The sequence below is a fragment of the Eublepharis macularius genome, chromosome 2 (genome assembly GCF_028583425.1).
Source record: "Eublepharis macularius isolate TG4126 chromosome 2, MPM_Emac_v1.0, whole genome shotgun sequence".
Classification (NCBI taxonomy): domain Eukaryota; kingdom Metazoa; phylum Chordata; class Lepidosauria; order Squamata; family Eublepharidae; genus Eublepharis; species Eublepharis macularius.
The window spans coordinates 75539694-75558192 of record NC_072791.1 but is presented as its reverse complement, the minus strand read 5'-3'; the positions used below and the strand labels follow the sequence as shown (position 1 = coordinate 75558192).

Here is an 18499-nt window from a genome sequence, read left to right as displayed (position 1 = left end):
GTGTCTAATTGTGTGATAGTGACACCTCGGGAAGAGGGGACAAAGGAGGGGAGGGGAGTGCTGGGCGGGTTGATTGAATCTGCCAGGAAGCTGGAGTTGTCTTTATGGCATCAGCTCTGGAATGTAGTGGTTGTATTGAGATGCATCCATTAGGTGTTCTGGACAGCCGGCACATAGCTTCCATTCCGGAGAGGCTTCCAAGATATTCATAGCAGGGCGAGGCCGGCTGCTGCAGACATGACCAGAGCGCGTTCGCGAAATGGCAGCCTCAGAATAAACTGTCCATGTTGGTTCTTTGCTGCCTGGGAACATGGCTTCTTCTTTGGGACATCTTGGACTTGCTAGCAGGCTGCCTAGTGGTGAGGGCAGACCCAGTGACCGTCCTGGAAGGGGCTCCCCGCAGGAACTGACCAGGGGATGCCTGGCCAGGCTCGTGGAGATTCCCTCTGGCTGGCACTGTGCTGCTGGCAGCACGGCTCTGGGCCCAGGTGAGGTAGGTGCCCAGGAAACAGGCATAGGTGGCATAGTCCATTATAGCAGAGAGGTCAGGAAACAGACATGGGCAATGCTGCCCTCAGACAGAGTCTTTGGTAGATCTTTAAAACAGCAACACAGGAAACTGACACAGTTCATCGCAGGCCCCATAACAGGATGAGGGGGGTCCCTGGCAACACACTGTCACCTCGGAAGCATTCCTTTCTATGAACAGTTTCTATTAATATTTCAGTAACTGCTGTAAAGAACAGAAGACATCCCAACACAGAGTACAGCTACAAGCTGGTGCATTTATAAGGGGCTGGCTAGACAGAAGCCAATAAGACTGAAACCTGGGCCTTAATTGTCACATGATTGTTGTTGTATATGCTTTATTGTTGTTCCAAATAAGATGACTTTTCAAGTTGGTTCATTATTATTTTCATAAATACAAGTGTCACAAGGTAGGATCATACTGTCCTAGACGTGAATTCTCTTAGTTCTTTAAATAAAAAATAAATAAAAATAAACAATGATATATTTGTCTGATATTGCTCCTTGCATTAAATAGGTTACACGAGCTTCCTTTCTTTAAACATGAAAACCTTGCAGAGAAAGACATAACAAACACTGATAGCACGAAGGAGCGTCTTTTCTCTCTCTCTGGAAAGTACTTCCCCTCCTGAACCAAGGCGGCGCTGTGCAATGGAAACAAAGGAGGGGTTGCTTTAGGCCCCCTGACAGAGGCGCCGGCCCGCTTCTGCCAGAGCAGAGGAGGAAGTTTCTCGTCCCGGAAGCGCCTGTGCGGAGATGGCTGTTCCCGGCCTTTGGTAACCGCTCCGGTGTCAGATTCGGGAAGCTGCCGCTTGTTTTCTCCTCGGCGCCATGGCGAGTCGCGGCCTCGGCTCCTCTGAGCACTTTGAGCGGCTGCACGAAATCTTCCGCGGCCTGCATGAGGAGCTGCAGGGCGGTCCGGAGAAGCAGCGCGGGAGCTCGTCCGCTGGTACGTGGAAGGCAATCGCTGGGCCCCGCCGTCGTTGTAATTGTCCTCTCGGTGGAGGAACCTTCTCGCCCTAGTAGCAGCGCCTGTGGGGAAGGGAGGCTTTAACTCTCTAGTCCCTCGACAACGCCGCCTTCTTCCCGAGTCTCTCGGATTTGCCCTCTTTTTCGCCCGCTTTCCTCCTAGCGGTCAGCTGAGGCCGCGTACACAACAAATACTTTTCTTAGTAAAAAGCGAAAGTGCCTGGGAAAGTTTTGCTTGCTTGTTGATATGCGTCAGGTTGCTATAAATGGCATGACTAGCGAAATGGTGCCAACCCTAAGTCCTCAGAAGGGCCTTAGGAGTGTTTGGAAATTTAGGAGGAGGTATCATAAAGGGGCGTGAGTTCCAAGATTGTGTTTAATCCTGTAAAAAAAGATTTGGTGGTGCCCAGGCCAAATAGGGTTGCCGACTGGCTTGCAGGGGTAGGTAGGGAAATGCCATGTACCTTTAATAGAGCTTTAATGGAAGCTATGCCATGAGAAGCATGATGTGCCCATTTCTACATGTTATGTCTCTGTTAAAGGAATAAGTCATTTTTCTTCGGACTTTTTAACAGTCATGTGCCCAGAACTAACTAGAAATTGTGCCTTCTGACCCCAGAAGCCCTGCAGCCTGTTATCCTAAGCATATTTATTCGAAGTAAATCCCATCGACTACAGCAGAACATTCAGAAGTGTCTCCAGTTGAAGTTAAATTGAAGTTACTTAGCAATGAAGGGAAGGCAACCTACAGTCATTTCACATGTTTTAACCCCCAAATGGACATTGTAATGTTACAGCACCTCCACACATTACCTTAAACTTTTACTTCAGGAGAGCACTGGTCACAACCACCCACCGAGCTACTCTACATTATCCAGGCTTTTTAACCCCAAGAACACCTTCCCTTTAGGGTTTGAATCCTGCTCCTAACACCACTTTTGGCATTTTGCACCCTTTGTGTGACCTATATAAGTGTATTGGTTTCAGAATAGGTTCATAAGCTTGATGGTTTGAAAATAATTATATATTCTTAAAGGTATATTCACAGACCGACAGCACAATCCTGAGGAGGGGAGCCAAAGCACCCTGGAAGCCAACTTGGATTTTTTTCTTCCAGTTGATTCACTGGACTTGACAGAACAAACACTGTCTCTCAGCACTCTGACTGAAAACTGTAGTTTACTCCACGCCCCTACCCCCCCAAGGTACAGCTACCATCCAATCACAAAACACCTTCTTCACCCATCCAGCCCTTCTTCCTTCAGAGGCCTGCATAAACCCACAGTAACCAATATTCAACCCCCCCCCCACACATCAATACACACAAATGTATTCATATGCAAAACATTACAGATGGGTTTTCAGGGGCTAGTAAGCCCTGGTCCCTTGCCACTCTGTTCTTTAAAACAGCTACAAAATGGAATTAGAGCAAGAGGGTTTTTTCCTCATTTCATTCTCATAGAGACCTTTTAAAGCAGCATCACTTCCTTTTTGGCTGTGTTCCTTTAGCAAGTGTATAAACTTTATCCAGTTTATGTCAGAGGAAAATATTCAACATGTTGTTGATAGTTTTGGAGTCATGTACACAGTGGTGCACTCTTGTACATGTATCAGTTTATATAAAATAATTGTTAATCCTTGATCCTTTGTTTTAAAAAGCCACACTATATAGCAACTCTCTCACTACCCTGATTGCAAGTACATAGTAAGATGAATTAAGGTTTTCCATATTAAATGATGTTAGTCTTCCAATAAGCTTATGATAGTATATGTGTGTAGCATGATTCAGCTACAGAGGAGACAGAGGACTTACAGCTTCTGGAGGCAGACAAGGAAACACCTTGTTTTAGAGGCATTTGCCACATGATCTTTCAAATGATGCTGATTTTGTAAAAGTAGTTTGTTTCTAGTCTTGTATAGTCAGCTAACTTTTGTGATCACGTGCTATCTTCAGAACTTCTTAAGTCTTGTTCTTGATACTTATTATACTCAGGTAGTTTTCTACAGATACTTTAAATGTATGTTTTGTGTCACTATTTGTGAGCCTTCATGTTGTGTAAGTTTTCACTAATGGAATAACACTGCTTCCATACAATGTAATTTCACTGCACAGCAGCTGAGATAAAACAGTATTTGAAAAGAGAATATCCTGCTTGTGTGGTGCATTTTTTGACAAAACTAAATTCTCATGTTTGATATCCTTCCTCCACTGTCAACATATTGCCCACTTTGAGAGACTTCCTTTATTCCCTGACACCCAACCCAAATTTACATTTTGAAATCCTTAGATTTGAATGAATAAATTTCCTTGTTAGAGAAAAACTAGAAATCTGCATGACTATAGTACCAACTGAGTCTATGTGGCCAATTTAAACTGTCCACATTTTGCTCCTATTCTGTGGCCTTCAGGTTACAGAGTGTCTCATTGAGTCTATTTCTTTCCTATTAATGAAATCTAAAATAGCAACAATTGGGGACATTCACATTCTAGAAATTTGCATAATTTGCCCCAAATAGTGGGTAATTAAATACCCATGCACATATATTTAAAAGTGGGACCATGCAGGGCCACGTCACACCTTCCCTAGCCTAGGATGCCATACCAGACATTTAGAAGCAAGTATACAAATATTTAACCCATTGTGCATATAAAGGCAATATATGACATGACTGCCCTACATCTACGTTGGTATGTGCAAGCCTTTCCCTTCAAAAAAGGGGATAAATGTATTGTGCAAAGTACATCTATGTTGAGCTGTGCAAACTACTGTCTTGCATTTTGCCTTGTTGGAATGCATAGAACCTGCCTCTCCCTCAGACGTGACTGACTGTGTGAACTGGTCCTCCAACAAAGAGGAACCATTATGCTGAAATTTAGGTTTATGTCTATTTATGCACTGATCGTGTGAAACCATCCTCAGAAGTTAATGTGATAGAAACAGTTTTCATAGAAACAAGCACTAATGTGATTGTGTGTTGCTATTGTTTTTGGTTTTTTAAAATTGTATTGAAACTTTATAACACTCAAAATTACAATAACGATATATAACAATAAACAATACATACCAAAATATAACAATAACACAATTTGTAACTTTCTAAAGTACAAGTAAAGTAAAGTACAAGAATTCATGTCTGGTTATTTAAGTACAATTTCAAGGAAAGTATGTTTACAATATTTATCTGAGGCTAATGGCTAATGTGTGGCTATTGTGATATAAGCTGTGTCACGGAATTGATTTGGTGAATGCATCCTCAAAATGCCTTTGGTAGTGCTGAATTTTGTGAGTTTCTTCCTTTGAAAATGAACCTTTTGTATGTTACCTGTTTTGTATTCTAGAAGAGAAGAAGTTCCTTAGAGAATTTGATGAAAAACAAAAAGAAGCAAATGAAACGGTAAAGATATAAATTATGTCTGGAGGAAGAAGATTCCTTGCAGATATGAAACCTTTTAGTTCTCTTTATTCTAAACACAATTTTTGGTAGCGAGGCAGGACATGCCAGTCTTTTGTGTTTTCCCTTGCATGTGATCTCTCTCCCTCTCCCCCCATGCTGCATTTCGAAGTGTGCCCTGCTAAATCAAAATGTGACAGTTAATGTTTTTGTCATTGAACAGCTGACTCCCATGTTGTATCACAGTTTTTGAATTTCTCCTCAAAAACAGTTTGCTGTGCAGCAAGAAAGATGAACTCAGGAAAAATAAATCTGAAGCTCCTGGCTCAGTGGCACTAATTTCATAATTTGGCTCTGTGTCGGGACTATAGCACAAGAGTACAGGTGGGGTTACATGACTGAAAGCTCCTCCTTAAAAAAAAAAATTACCTCCACATAGAAAACTAGATGTTAAGGAGAAAGATTGTAGTCTTTTTGACATGCTAGGTGTGGGCAAGTTGTGCCTTTTATGAAGGGTCATTCAGTCATGTGAGCCTTCATCTGCAGTCCGGAACAGAGTAGCCTAGACACCAATTTAACCACCTTAATGCAAACGGGACCCAAGTTAACATTTAGCTTGGGTAAAGAGTGCAAACCTGGAGAACAGCTGTAAAGCAAAATGGCATGTGAAGAGGGACGATTAAGAAAAGGAATACTATGTAAATGCAATAAGGCTTTATGAATCAAAATTAACTTTCAGCCATCTTCTTACCCATCTAAGTATAGTACTGTGCTGTTTAGAGCAATCAGTTGTTAAATAGGGCTTTTGAAAATGTACAGCACAGAAATTCTTCACATCTTTTCAGATGCTGCTATAATAATAGACTTTGGTGGTGTCAACCTCTTCTCTGAACTTTGCTTCTCTGTGTGTAAAATGAAAATCCAAGATGATATATTTTATTTTGTTGTTATTTCAGGATTCTTTTGCAAATATCTTCTAACTGACAGGGATTCTTTTATTCCATTTATTTCTATTTCTACACTAGCAGTCTTTCTATTTTTGTAGGATGGCAAAGACAGTGCTGGCTTGTTAAGTAGACTAGTACATGATGTGCAACCATACAGCATGCTCTGATATTCCTGGTTAAAGAGTGTGAGGATAGTGTTTTCACAGCAGTTGGTATAGTGCTTGCACAAACTGTCAAGCTAAGTCTGAGCATGGCCATACTTCAGTTACACATGGTAACGAAGATTTTGATGTTTTATAACATATTTCAGCTACGGGAAATGGAAGAAGAACTGAAATATGCTCCGGTGTTCTTCCACAACCAAATGATGGCCAAAATTCGAACTTATAGAAGAGACCTTGCCATGTTCCAGAGGAAAATGAGAAGTACAGATTTGGGAGTTATCCCAGGAGGACACGGAGATAAAAAATATGGGATCTTCTCTGCAGAAAATGAACAAAGTGTGAGTATTAGATGTAAATTTACTGTATTCAAAGGGTTTCTTTATTATAGTTGGTAAAGTTCCTCTAGTTCTTGCTAGTTGATTTCACTGGGCTTTGACTGGAGCAACTTTGAACAGGATTGCACTGCTAGATATTTAAACATTACTTTGAGCTTTTTAGTCCAGGTGTTGTAAAGTTTTTTGGGGACTCTTCCACTATTCTCCTCCCCACTATCAACTTTGACCCCATTCTTTATTATTAATGTTGTTGTTATTTGTTTATAATCTGCCTTTCTCACTGAGATCCAAGGCAGATTATATACTGCAAGTGAATACAATATAATCAATAGCTAGGACATTCACTGCAAAAAATACAACATGATCAACAGTTGGGTCATTCAGTGAAAACAGATACAATAGGGTATGATAGCCACAAATTTGAAAACTAGTATAAAGCTGAAACATATATGAAACCTTTCTGAATTAAAACATAAGTAATAAATATGACATCTTTAGCAACATTGAACTACCTAGTAGGAGTGTGTCTGCATCAGCAGACAGTACCCAAAGGCTTAGTGTAGAGTTCCTGTCCCTTTGAGCTATTTATTGGCAACAGCTGAAGGAATGGATTTGGGTCCAGAGACAGCCAGCACATTTAACTGTCTCTCACAGGTCAGGGCTTTTGTCTAGGTTCTGCCCTTTGCCACCAGGGATATTGTCTAGCACTATAGGGGAATATGTATACACCAGCTACAAATATAGCAGATCAGCTGGGCAGGGGGAAGGCGGCCACCTTCTCTCTGCCCAGCTGAGGTGGGCACCGCAGTGCCCCTTTGCCCAAGGATCAGCTGAGCAGAGGGAAGGCGGCTGCCTTCTCTCTGCCCAGCTGAGGCAGACTGTGCCAGGTGTCCTGGCGGACACTTGCACCCAGCAGCAGCCCGTTCTGGCCCTGTTGGAGCTGGATCAGGCTGCTGCAGGAGCAGAGCGCCATTGGGGGCCGCAGCAGGCTGGACCGCCATGGACCACGGGGCCCAATGAGCTCTGTCATTTGCCAAGAGACAGGAGGAATTCACTGTACATCAAGTGCAGATGTGAGGTGGAAACATCTATGTATTCAATCCTGCAGGGCAACCAACTGATGAGGAATAATTGCATCTAAATCAGAGGAATATTTAGGTGCATTGAGGTAGGAACTTCATAGTGTGTGGAGGCTGCTTTGGGCTCCTTAATAAAAACTATACCAGCTAGAATGATAGGTCCAGATATTTTTACCAAAGTAAATAACAGTCGATGTATTGTCGAAGGCTTTCACGGCCGGAGAACGATGGTTGTTGGGGGTTTTCCGGGCTGTATTGCCGTGGTCTTGGCATTGTAGTTCCTGACGTTTCGCCAGCAGCTGTGGCTGGCATCTTCAGAGGTGTAGCACCAAAAGACAGAGATCTCTCAGTGTCACAGTGTGGAAAAGATGTAGGTCATTTGTATCTACTCAGGAGGGGTGGGGTTGAGCTGAGTCATTCTGTAAGAGTTTCCCAGGGTGTGGAATGCTAATGGCGGGAGGCTTCACTGTAACCTGAGGAGGTTCTTTTGCATATGGATTGGTGCTTGATGTGCTAATCTTCTCTGCAGGGCTATTGTCGGGTGTGGAGTGTTTTGTTGGCCTGGTGTTTTTCAGAACTGGAGCCCATGCTCTGTTCATTCTTAAGGTTTCTTCTTTCCTGTTGAAGTTTTGCTTATGCTTGTGAATTTCAATGGCTTCCCTGTGCAGTCTGACAAAGTAGTTGGAAGTGTTGTCCAGTATTTTGGTGTCCTGGAATAAGATACTGTGCCCTGTTTGAGTTAGGCTATGTTCAGCCACTGCTGATTTTTCAGGCTGTCCAAGTCTGCAGTGTCTTTCATGTTCTTTTATTCTTGTCTGGATGCTACGCTTTGTGGTCCCGATGTAAACTTGTCCACAGCTGCAGGGTATACGGTATACTCCTGCAGAGGTGAGGGGGTCTCTGCTGTCTTTTGCTGATCGTAGCATCTGTTGTATTTTTCGGGTGGGTCTGAATACTGCTTGAAGGTTATGCTTTTCCATAAGCTTTCCCATCTGATCAGTAATTCCTTTGATATATGGCAAAAACACTTTTCCTGTAGGTGACTGTTTTTCCTTGGTTGTTTGATTCATCCTGGGTTTGATTGCTCTTCGGATTTCATTTCTGGAGTAGCCATTTGCCTGAAGTGCGTGGTTTAGATGATTAATTTCCTCATTGAGAAAGCGCGGCTCACATATCCGTCTTGCACGATCCACTAATGTTTTCATTATGCCTCTTTTCTGTCGGGGGTGGTGATTGGAGTTTTTGTGTAAGTACCGATCAGTGTGAGTTGGTTTCCTGTAGACCTTGTGACCTAACTGAAAGTTTGCTTTGCGGATGACCAAGGTATCCAGGAATGAGAGTTTTCCCTCACTTTCTTTCTCCATTGTGAATTGTATGTTCAGGTGGATGTTGTTGAGATGATTCAAAAACTCCCTCAATTCTTCCTCCCCATGGCTCCAAATGATGAATGTATCATCCACAAACCGGAACCATACACTGGGTTTGTGGGGTGCTGATTCTAGAGCTGTTTTTTCAAAATGTTCCATGTAGAAGTTTGCTATAACTGGGCTGAGTGGGCTCCCCATGGCCACTCCATCCATCTGTTCATAGAATTCGTTGTCCCATTGGAAGTAACTGGTTGTCAGACAATGATGGAATAAGGCTGTTACATCCTCTGGGAAAATCTGATTAATCAGTGCAATAGTGTCTTTTACTGGAACCTTGGTAAACAGGGATACAACATCAAAACTGACAAGTATGTCTTGTGGATTGAGTTTCAGAGAACTGATTTTGCTGATGAAATCTGCTGAATCTTTGATGTAAGACGATGTAGAAGCTGCCATCCGTCATCTACCTGAAGAGGAAGCTGAGGAAATAAGAGGAGAGACAGCCAGGATTCTACGAAAGGCAAAGCTTCCCACCAGCAATATTACACGCAAGGAGAGAAATGCCATCAAGACCCTCAATGCAGATCCAGACATCATCATTCTACCAGCTGATAAAGGCAATGCTACAGTGATCATGAAAACGGAGGAATACAAAAAGAAGATTAAGGAACTCCTGGACCCCTCCACCTACAAAAAACTAAAACGAGATCCCACTTGCAAAATCACCAGGCTAACAAATGCGCTGATCAAGAATTCCTCACTACATCCCGACACGCACAGAAAACTATGCAAGACTGAAGCACAGCCACCTAGACTATATGGACTCCCCAAAATACATAAAGATTCAGTCCCACTCCGACCCATTGTGAGTGCCATTGGTTCACCGACATATGAATTAGCTAGACATCTGGCAGATCTCCTGCAGGACCACATCGGGAAAACCTCGTCTTACATCAAAGATTCAGCAGATTTCATCAGCAAAATCAGTTCTCTGAAACTCAATCCACAAGACATACTTGTCAGTTTTGATGTTGTATCCCTGTTTACCAAGGTTCCAGTAAAAGACACTATTGCACTGATTAATCAGATTTTCCCAGAGGATGTAACAGCCTTATTCCATCATTGTCTGACAACCAGTTACTTCCAATGGGACAACGAATTCTATGAACAGATGGATGGGGTGGCCATGGGGAGCCCACTCAGCCCAGTTATAGCAAACTTCTACATGGAACATTTTGAAAAAACAGCTCTAGAATCAGCACCCCACAAACCCAGTGTATGGTTCCGGTTTGTGGATGATACATTCATCATTTGGAGCCATGGGGAGGAAGAATTGAGGGAGTTTTTGAATCATCTCAACAACATCCACCTGAACATACAATTCACAATGGAGAAAGAAAGTGAGGGAAAACTCTCATTCCTGGATACCTTGGTCATCCGCAAAGCAAACTTTCAGTTAGGTCACAAGGTCTACAGGAAACCAACTCACACTGATCGGTACTTACACAAAAACTCCAATCACCACCCCCGACAGAAAAGAGGCATAATGAAAACATTAGTGGATCGTGCAAGACGGATATGTGAGCCGCGCTTTCTCAATGAGGAAATTAATCATCTAAACCACGCACTTCAGGCAAATGGCTACTCCAGAAATGAAATCCGAAGAGCAATCAAACCCAGGATGAATCAAACAACCAAGGAAAAACAGTCACCTACAGGAAAAGTGTTTTTGCCATATATCAAAGGAATTACTGATCAGATGGGAAAGCTTATGGAAAAGCATAACCTTCAAGCAGTATTCAGACCCACCCGAAAAATACAACAGATGCTACGATCAGCAAAAGACAGCAGAGACCCCCTCACCTCTGCAGGAGTATACCGTATACCCTGCAGCTGTGGACAAGTTTACATCGGGACCACAAAGCGTAGCATCCAGACAAGAATAAAAGAACATGAAAGACACTGCAGACTTGGACAGCCTGAAAAATCAGCAGTGGCTGAACATAGCCTAACTCAAACAGGGCACAGTATCTTATTCCAGGACACCAAAATACTGGACAACACTTCCAACTACTTTGTCAGACTGCACAGGGAAGCCATTGAAATTCACAAGCATAAGCAAAACTTCAACAGGAAAGAAGAAACCTTAAGAATGAACAGAGCATGGGCTCCAGTTCTGAAAAACACCAGGCCAACAAAACACTCCACACCCGACAATAGCCCTGCAGAGAAGATTAGCACATCAAGCACCAATCCATATGCAAAAGAACCTCCTCAGGTTACAGTGAAGCCTCCCGCCATTAGCATTCCACACCCTGGGAAACTCTTACAGAATGACTCAGCTCAACCCCACCCCTCCTGAGTAGATACAAATGACCTACATCTTTTCCACACTGTGACACTGAGAGATCTCTGTCTTTTGGTGCTACACCTCTGAAGATGCCAGCCACAGCTGCTGGCGAAACGTCAGGAACTACAATGCCAAGACCACGGCAATACAGCCCGGAAAACCCCCAACAACCATAAATAACAGTCCTTTGTAATGTTTTGAATACAATTTAATAATCAGATTGACCTTAGTTTTTAAGGTCAAAATTTTCATCAAAGAAACTAAGAGCTATCATCTTGGGTGTAATTGAATGTACAAAATGTTCAGATTAACAGAATTCTTCTGTCCATGTGGGTGGATTGATCATTGTCTCATGGTGCTCTGGCCCAACCTAGTTGTGTTCTGCAGGGCTGCTTTGATTTAGAATATAGAGTATTCAAGAAATTGGTGGCATGTACCTTGATTCCTTCTATACTGAATGAAATGTCTCCTCATCCTCCCTTAGGCCAGTGTGGTGTAGTGGTTCAACTGCTGGACTAGGATCTGGGTGACCAAGGTTCAAATCACCACTCAGCTTTGGAGGCTCACTGGGTGACCTGGGGCCAGTCACTGTCTCTCAACCTAACATACTCCACAGGGTGGTGATTCCAAGGATAAAATGCAGGAGGGGAGAACTATGTTGTAAGCAGGTTTGAGTTCCCATTAGGAAGAAAAGCTGGGTGTAAATAGCTAAAGAAATAAATAAATGTCTGCCACGATACAGCTTGAAGAAAGTAGGGTATCAAATTTTGATAGCACTGAGATGAGCAGTTTTTGTTAATGTGGTTGTGGAGCAATGTGTATGTATCACAGATCTTTATCAGTTAACTGTCAATATTTTTATCAAAGAAATGTTTTGTGTGAATGGTTGAAGCCAGGAAATTCCATGAACTAGAAAATGTTTCTGCCTTTTTTTCCTAGTTCCTTTTTAAAGCAAATTACAAGCTTACCTGATGTTTTCCATCATTGATGGTACATACTGTAAAATCAAAAAGAGTCCAGTAGCACCTTTAAGACTAACCAACTTTATTGTAGCATAAGCTTTCGAGAATCACAGTTCTCTTCGTCAGATGCATGGAGGGCAAGAAGAAACTGGTCAGATATATAGGTGGAGAGGGGAGGGAGGAGTAGACGCAAACAGTAGCTTTTGATATGGAGATCAGTTTGCTTCTGTTAAGGAAGTCAGTTACTTCTGATAATGAGATAACCATTCATAGTCTCTATTCAATCCCATCTTGACTGAGTCAAATTTACATATGAATTCCAATTCAGCAGCCTCCTGTTGGATTTTGTTTTTGAAAGGTTTCTGTTGAACTACTTCTGTTGAACTTCTGTTGCCATTTTTAATGTCAGATTTATGTCCAATAAATGAATAAATGGACACAAATCTGACATTAAAAATGGCAACATCCAGAAACCAGTGGGAGAACACTTCAATCTACCAGGACATTCCATCAAGGACTTAAAGGTCACTGTAGTTCAACAGAAACCTTTCAAAAACAAAATCCAACGGGAAGCTGCTGAATTGGAATTCATATGTAAATTTGACACAGTCAAGCTGGGATCGAATAGAGACTATGAATGGTTATCTCATTATCAGAAGTAACTGACTTCCTTAACAGAAGCAAACTGATCTCCATATCAAAAGCTACTGTTTGCGTCTACTCCTCCCTCCCCTCTCCACCTATATATCTGACCAGTTTCTTCTTGCCCTCCATGCATCTGATGAAGAGAACCGTGATTCTTGAAAGCTTATGCTACAATAAAGTTGGTTAGTCTTAAAGGTGCTACTGGACTCTTTTTGATTTTGCTACTACAGACTAACACGGCTAACTCCTCTGGTACATACTGTGTTACTCTTGGCAGTATTAAGGTTTACAAAAGCGCACACAGCAATCTGATATTTTGAAACTAGCTAAGTAGAGACTGTTACTTGTTTATAAAGCTGTTTGCCATTCTGTAATCTTCCACTGAGAAAATTTCAGAAGGTATATTTTTTCTCTGCCTTTTAAGTAGATCTTAATTGTCCTTAGACTCAAGTACAGTCTCAGAGGGTGTTGCTGCTTAAGGGAACAGAAAGCTTGAACCGAGCCAGTCAAAGTATAGAGCGTTCACACCAGATTGCTGCAGAGACTGACCAGATTGGTACTGATATCATTGAAGAACTTGGAGAACAACGGGAACAACTGGAACGCACCAAAAGCCGCGTGAGTGCAAAGAACCTTGATGTAGTACCTTTTGGTGCTGTCTTTTTGTGTTCAAAATACTGGTATCTTGCTTATGTTCATGAAAATACATGTCAGCTTAATAAACAGGAATGACAAAAAGGTTTTCAGAAATGAGCCTTGAAAGGAATTTTGATTATGGGTACATAAACCCAAATATGAAACAGACCTGAAATTTTTACCCTCAGGTTTCCTTTTCAAGATATGGATGATTTTCTATGTTTGCAGCGTGTTAAGATGCTTTTAGGATGCCTTCCCAGCTATCTGTTACATTTGAGCATATTAAGGTGTCCATTTAGTTCAGTGCTCTGACTACCTACAGATCTTTTAACTGAAGATTGTAGTCTGAGCCTGGTATCTCACTATTCTGTTTCATTTTCTACCAGTTTAGGAAAACTATCATGTAAACATGTTGTGGAACTTTGTTATTCTATAGATCTTATATAAAAGATAGAGGCTTCAGTGCTGTTCATATCTTTGTCATCATCCAAGTTGATGAATTTATGCAAATTGAACAAAATTGCATAATTTATACAGGTTGCAGGACTGAGTTTATCTGGCTTAGAATCTGAATTGTTTGGACACAGAATGTTAATATTGTAGCACAGGATTCATAGAGACCTGATTAAGGATGGATGACTGGTTTCCCTTAAGACATATTAGCTTGTATGAATACAGAAGCAGTGTAGATATCAAGTCCAAATACTAACTCATATTATTGCATGGCAAGATGTTGTTTATGATTAGCCTGCTCTTTTGAGTTTTAGGAACATAAAGAGCAGTCTTGTTCCTAGTTGCATATGTCTCAGCCTCATTGTTGACCTGTTTGCTTAACTTTTTATGCTTTCACTTGGGTGCTAATGTGTATCCCAAAACCCAAAGTCATGTTATGTTCCCTTGAAAAGCATTTAGAATCTAACTTGTAGGTCTTTCTTTTTAGCTAGTAAACACAAATGAGAACTTAAGCAAAAGCCGGAAGATCCTACGTTCCATGTCAAGAAGGTTAGTAAGATTAGTTGAATCTCTGATAAGAATCTGTAAATAACAAGGCAGACTGTTCAGTCATTACAGTATGAGAAAATATTGAAAGAGTATAGAACAAATGGTTATTCAGGACAAGGGAACATTATAGCTTTATTCATATCTATTAATCTAAATTTCTGTAAGTAATCAGAATTTCAGATAAATCTTTATTTTCAGCTTAAATGCCCGTTCTAGCATCCGCTGACTTCATCTAATGTGGACTTAAGAATGTTATGGAATACCTTGAGTTGCGTTAAGTGGATACCAAGTTTTTAAAACTTTTAGGCAGTGACTCATGCTTGATTAGATATTGGAGTATTAACAAATGTATATATCCCTCAAGGAATTTGGGTTTGCTTGTGTGATTCTTCTCATTTCTAGAGCAAGAAAGGGGGTATTGATTAAAGCCACGTTCTCCCTCAGCATGCATGCACATTCTTGCAGTGAATAGAGCAAAACCTTGTGCAGGTACAAGGGAGGGTAGTTTTGTACAGCTCCCACCATGCTATAGCCCCCATATGATTACTTAGGTGGTGGAGGAAAATGCCGTCAAGTCAAAGCCGACTTGTAGTGACCCTGTAGTTTTCCAGGCATAAGATGTTCAAAGGTGGTTTCTTGTTTTCTCATATCAATTGAAATTAATAGGCAACCAATTGCAAGAAGTCAGTTGATCTGCAGTATTTTAAGTGCTTGATCAATTAAAAGTGGGCATGTTGCCTTGAACCCTGTGAATTACTGTGCGTTATTAAATGCATTAATAAAATTACCAGCTCATGATATTGAAGGAAGCTTCTGCTTCAGCTCCAAATGCCCCCTGAAACATTGGTTCAACAGTCACAGGGGATCCACAGGACAGGAACAGTATGGGGGAGAATCAAAATTGGCCCCCAACAGCAGAAATTCTTTGCTGGATCCAACTCATAATCGTCTGAAATAATAATGTGTGTGTGCATCCGCTATGTTTCATCAAGTCGCCTTTAACCTATGGCAACCCCATGAATGAAAGACCTCCAAAACATCCTATCATTAGCAGACTTCCTCAGATCCTGCAAACTGGAGGACATGGTTTCTTTTATTGAGTCAAGCCTTCTCATTTTAGGTCTTCCTCTTTTCCTACTGCCTTCCACTTTTCCTAGCATTATTGATTTTTCCAGAGAATCTTGTCTTCTCATGATGTGACCAAAGTATGATAGCTTTAGTTTTGTCTTTTAGCTTTTAGGGAAGATTCAGGCTTGATTTGATCTAGTACCCACTTACTTGTCTTTTTGGCTGTCCATGGTATCTGCAAAACTCTCCTCCAGCACCACATTTCAAATGAATCAATTTTCTTCCTGCCAGCTTTTATCCTGATCTTGGTTCCCAGAGAGACATCTTTATCTTTAAGGATCTTTTCTAGATCCCTCACAGCTGCTCTTCCACGTCTGTCTTCTGATTTCTTCATTGCAGTCTCCCTTTGGGTTGATGATTGAGCCAAGGAATAGAAAATCTTGAACAATTTCTATTTCCTAATTGTCAACTTTAAAATTGTATAATTCCTCAGTAATCATTACTTTTGTCTTCTTGATGTTCAGCTGTAATCCTGCTTTGGTGCTTTCTCTTTTAATCTTCATCAGTAGTCATTTCAAGTCTTCACTATTTTCTGCCAGTAATGTGGTTTCATCTGCATATCTCAAATTGTTTATGTTCCTTCCACCAATTTTCATTTTATCTTCTTCTAGATCTAATCCAGCTTTCTTTATGATACACTCTACATAGAGGTTGAACAAGGAGGGAGATAATATGTATCCTTGTCTGACACCCCTGCCAGTTGGAAACCATTGTTTCCCCATATTCTGTCCTGACAGTAGCCTCTTGTCCAGAGTACAGGTGAAATAGTAATAAAGTATGCCTTTAAGCACAGAACATACCCAGTTTAAAGTTGCCCTTCACTGACTATTGACATTTTAATTTTACAGCCATAACTGAAACCTTTATAAAACTAGGGAAGTGATGTGATGTTGGGAGAATGCCTTGACTTTTAAGGTGGGATGTTCGCAAAAAGTCTTTTGAGAGCAGTGCTGTAGTATAGTGGTTAAGTGGCTGGGTTGCAAATCAGCACTCTGCTAGTTCAACAACCATGAACTCTGCAGGTGGCCTTGAGTATCCTTTCAGCTCCACTTCCCCAGTATTGCACTGTTAGTCTGGTGGCACATAAGACTAACAAGTTTTCATGGTCTTGAATCCACTTTAGGAATATGATTAAATAGTACACATTGACTCGGTTCAGACATAATGTGAAACCATTTATTTATTTAAGTTACTTCTGGACTGTCTCACCAGAGAGCCGTTTGGGGCAGCTTACAGCAGATTTCACCAATAAAAATAACAAGTGAACCAAACTGAATAATAAACAACCTAAAAACAGCATAACAAAGAAAAACAGAACAACCCAAGAGCAGCACAAACATAAAGATAGAATAGCTTGCATAAAATAGATCTGGTCAATAAAACAGCTACAAAAAAAACAAGAGCAGGTAAAATGGTCAGTGGGGAAAACTAAAACCATGGTTTCTTTTAACTCTGGTTTGGCTACAAGCACATTCCTGATTTTGCAGTCATGCAAATCATGCTGGTTTCATCTGTATTGGACACTACTAGTGGAGTGTTTCCCAATTTTGCGGGGGTGGGGGGCATAATTATTGCAAGGGGTCTGAATCTATATGCACATTAAACATTGTTATTTTGATCTTTTTGTAATTTCAAATTTTTGCAATCAATATATACTAATAGTACAGCTACCATCATGGTGTGTGTGTCCAGAATTGGTTAAAATGGGGTCCTTGGAAAGGGTGGGAACTTCTGTGCTAATGAAAGGCAAGATGTGTAGCCAAGTTAGTCTGTCTGTAGCAGTAGAAAAGAGCAAGAGTCCAGTAACACCTATAAGACGAACAAAATTTGTGGTAGGGTATGAATTTTCATGTCTCACAGCTCATACCCTACCACAAATTTTGTTTGTCTTATAGGTGCTACTGGACTCTTGCTCCTTCTTAGTGAAAAGCAAGAGCTTTCAATTACGTGGTGTTCTGGACAGGCATTGCTGTAGCTTGTGAAATGTGGAGGCATTACTAGTGAATAAGCCACGATGCCTTTGATTGCATGACATGCAAAACTAGTGTTGTGCACTAACTTTGATTAGTAAACCAGCTTTAAACCATGGTTTCAGATCTTGGCTTAATGTACCCTAACTTAACCATTATTAATGGCCTTAATCACACTAAACAAAATTTAATTAAACCATAGTTTTATGTTACACCTGAACTGAACCTAATCTTATTGAAGCAAACATTTCTTTTGTCACTTTTTGTAAAAGAGTTTCTTTAAAATTTGCAAATGATAATGTTATGCAAATAATGTTGGTAACTTTGTTATAGACTAAAAGATTTTGAAAGTTTTACATAAGCCATTTTTTTTAATTCTACAGATTTGAGTTTCTTTCTCTTTTTACTAGTTCTTGGCTTTTGCAAAGAATCCCATGACAGCTTCTGTAAACTTCAGTATCAGTTCTTCTTCCCTTTTGTTTCTTTCCTCAGTTTAGTTGACTCTCCCTTTCTATGCACAGATTCTCTGGCTAATTTTTAAAATTAAAGTTAATGAATAAAGATAATGTATTTGAAACATACCAATTTTGATTCTGCCATCTCATCTTAGCAAGACTGAGTTGGATGGACGCAGCGTTGAATTGATTTTTTTTTTTAAGATACGCAAATAAATGAATGTCTTGTTTCTCTTTTCAGGCTTATGACAAACAAACTGCTACTCTCCATCATCATAATTCTGGAACTAGCCATCTTGGCAGGTATTGTCTACTACAAGTTCTTCAGCTAGTTTTCAAAACAAAGTTTTCTGCCTTGATGTCAAGGACTATATAGACACTCCCAAGGTACATCTCTGTGGCATAGGCTGAAAAGGGTGGATTATGCCATGCTGCTGAAAGACTCTGTAGATGAATATGTTACCTAAACTGACAGTTCATCTGCTAGTGGTGCATTACTACCAGAAGGAAGTGTGGCAAGGAAGAAAGACGCAGTGCATTGAAGTGATTGGTAAAACTGTATAATTGCA

The 18499-nt window shown here is 40.9% G+C and overlaps 1 protein-coding gene across 1 annotated transcript; it reads left to right on the top strand.

Moving 5' to 3' along the window:
• Positions 1–1233: 1233 nt before the first annotated feature.
• Positions 1234–18499, top strand: VTI1B (vesicle transport through interaction with t-SNAREs 1B). Its single transcript, XM_054972375.1, has 6 exons — positions 1234–1477; positions 4838–4893; positions 6148–6339; positions 13184–13357; positions 14316–14377; positions 18172–18499. Exons 1-6 carry the CDS (start codon positions 1360–1362, stop codon positions 18260–18262), a joined length of 693 nt encoding a protein of 230 aa, XP_054828350.1. The 5' UTR covers positions 1234–1359; the 3' UTR covers positions 18263–18499.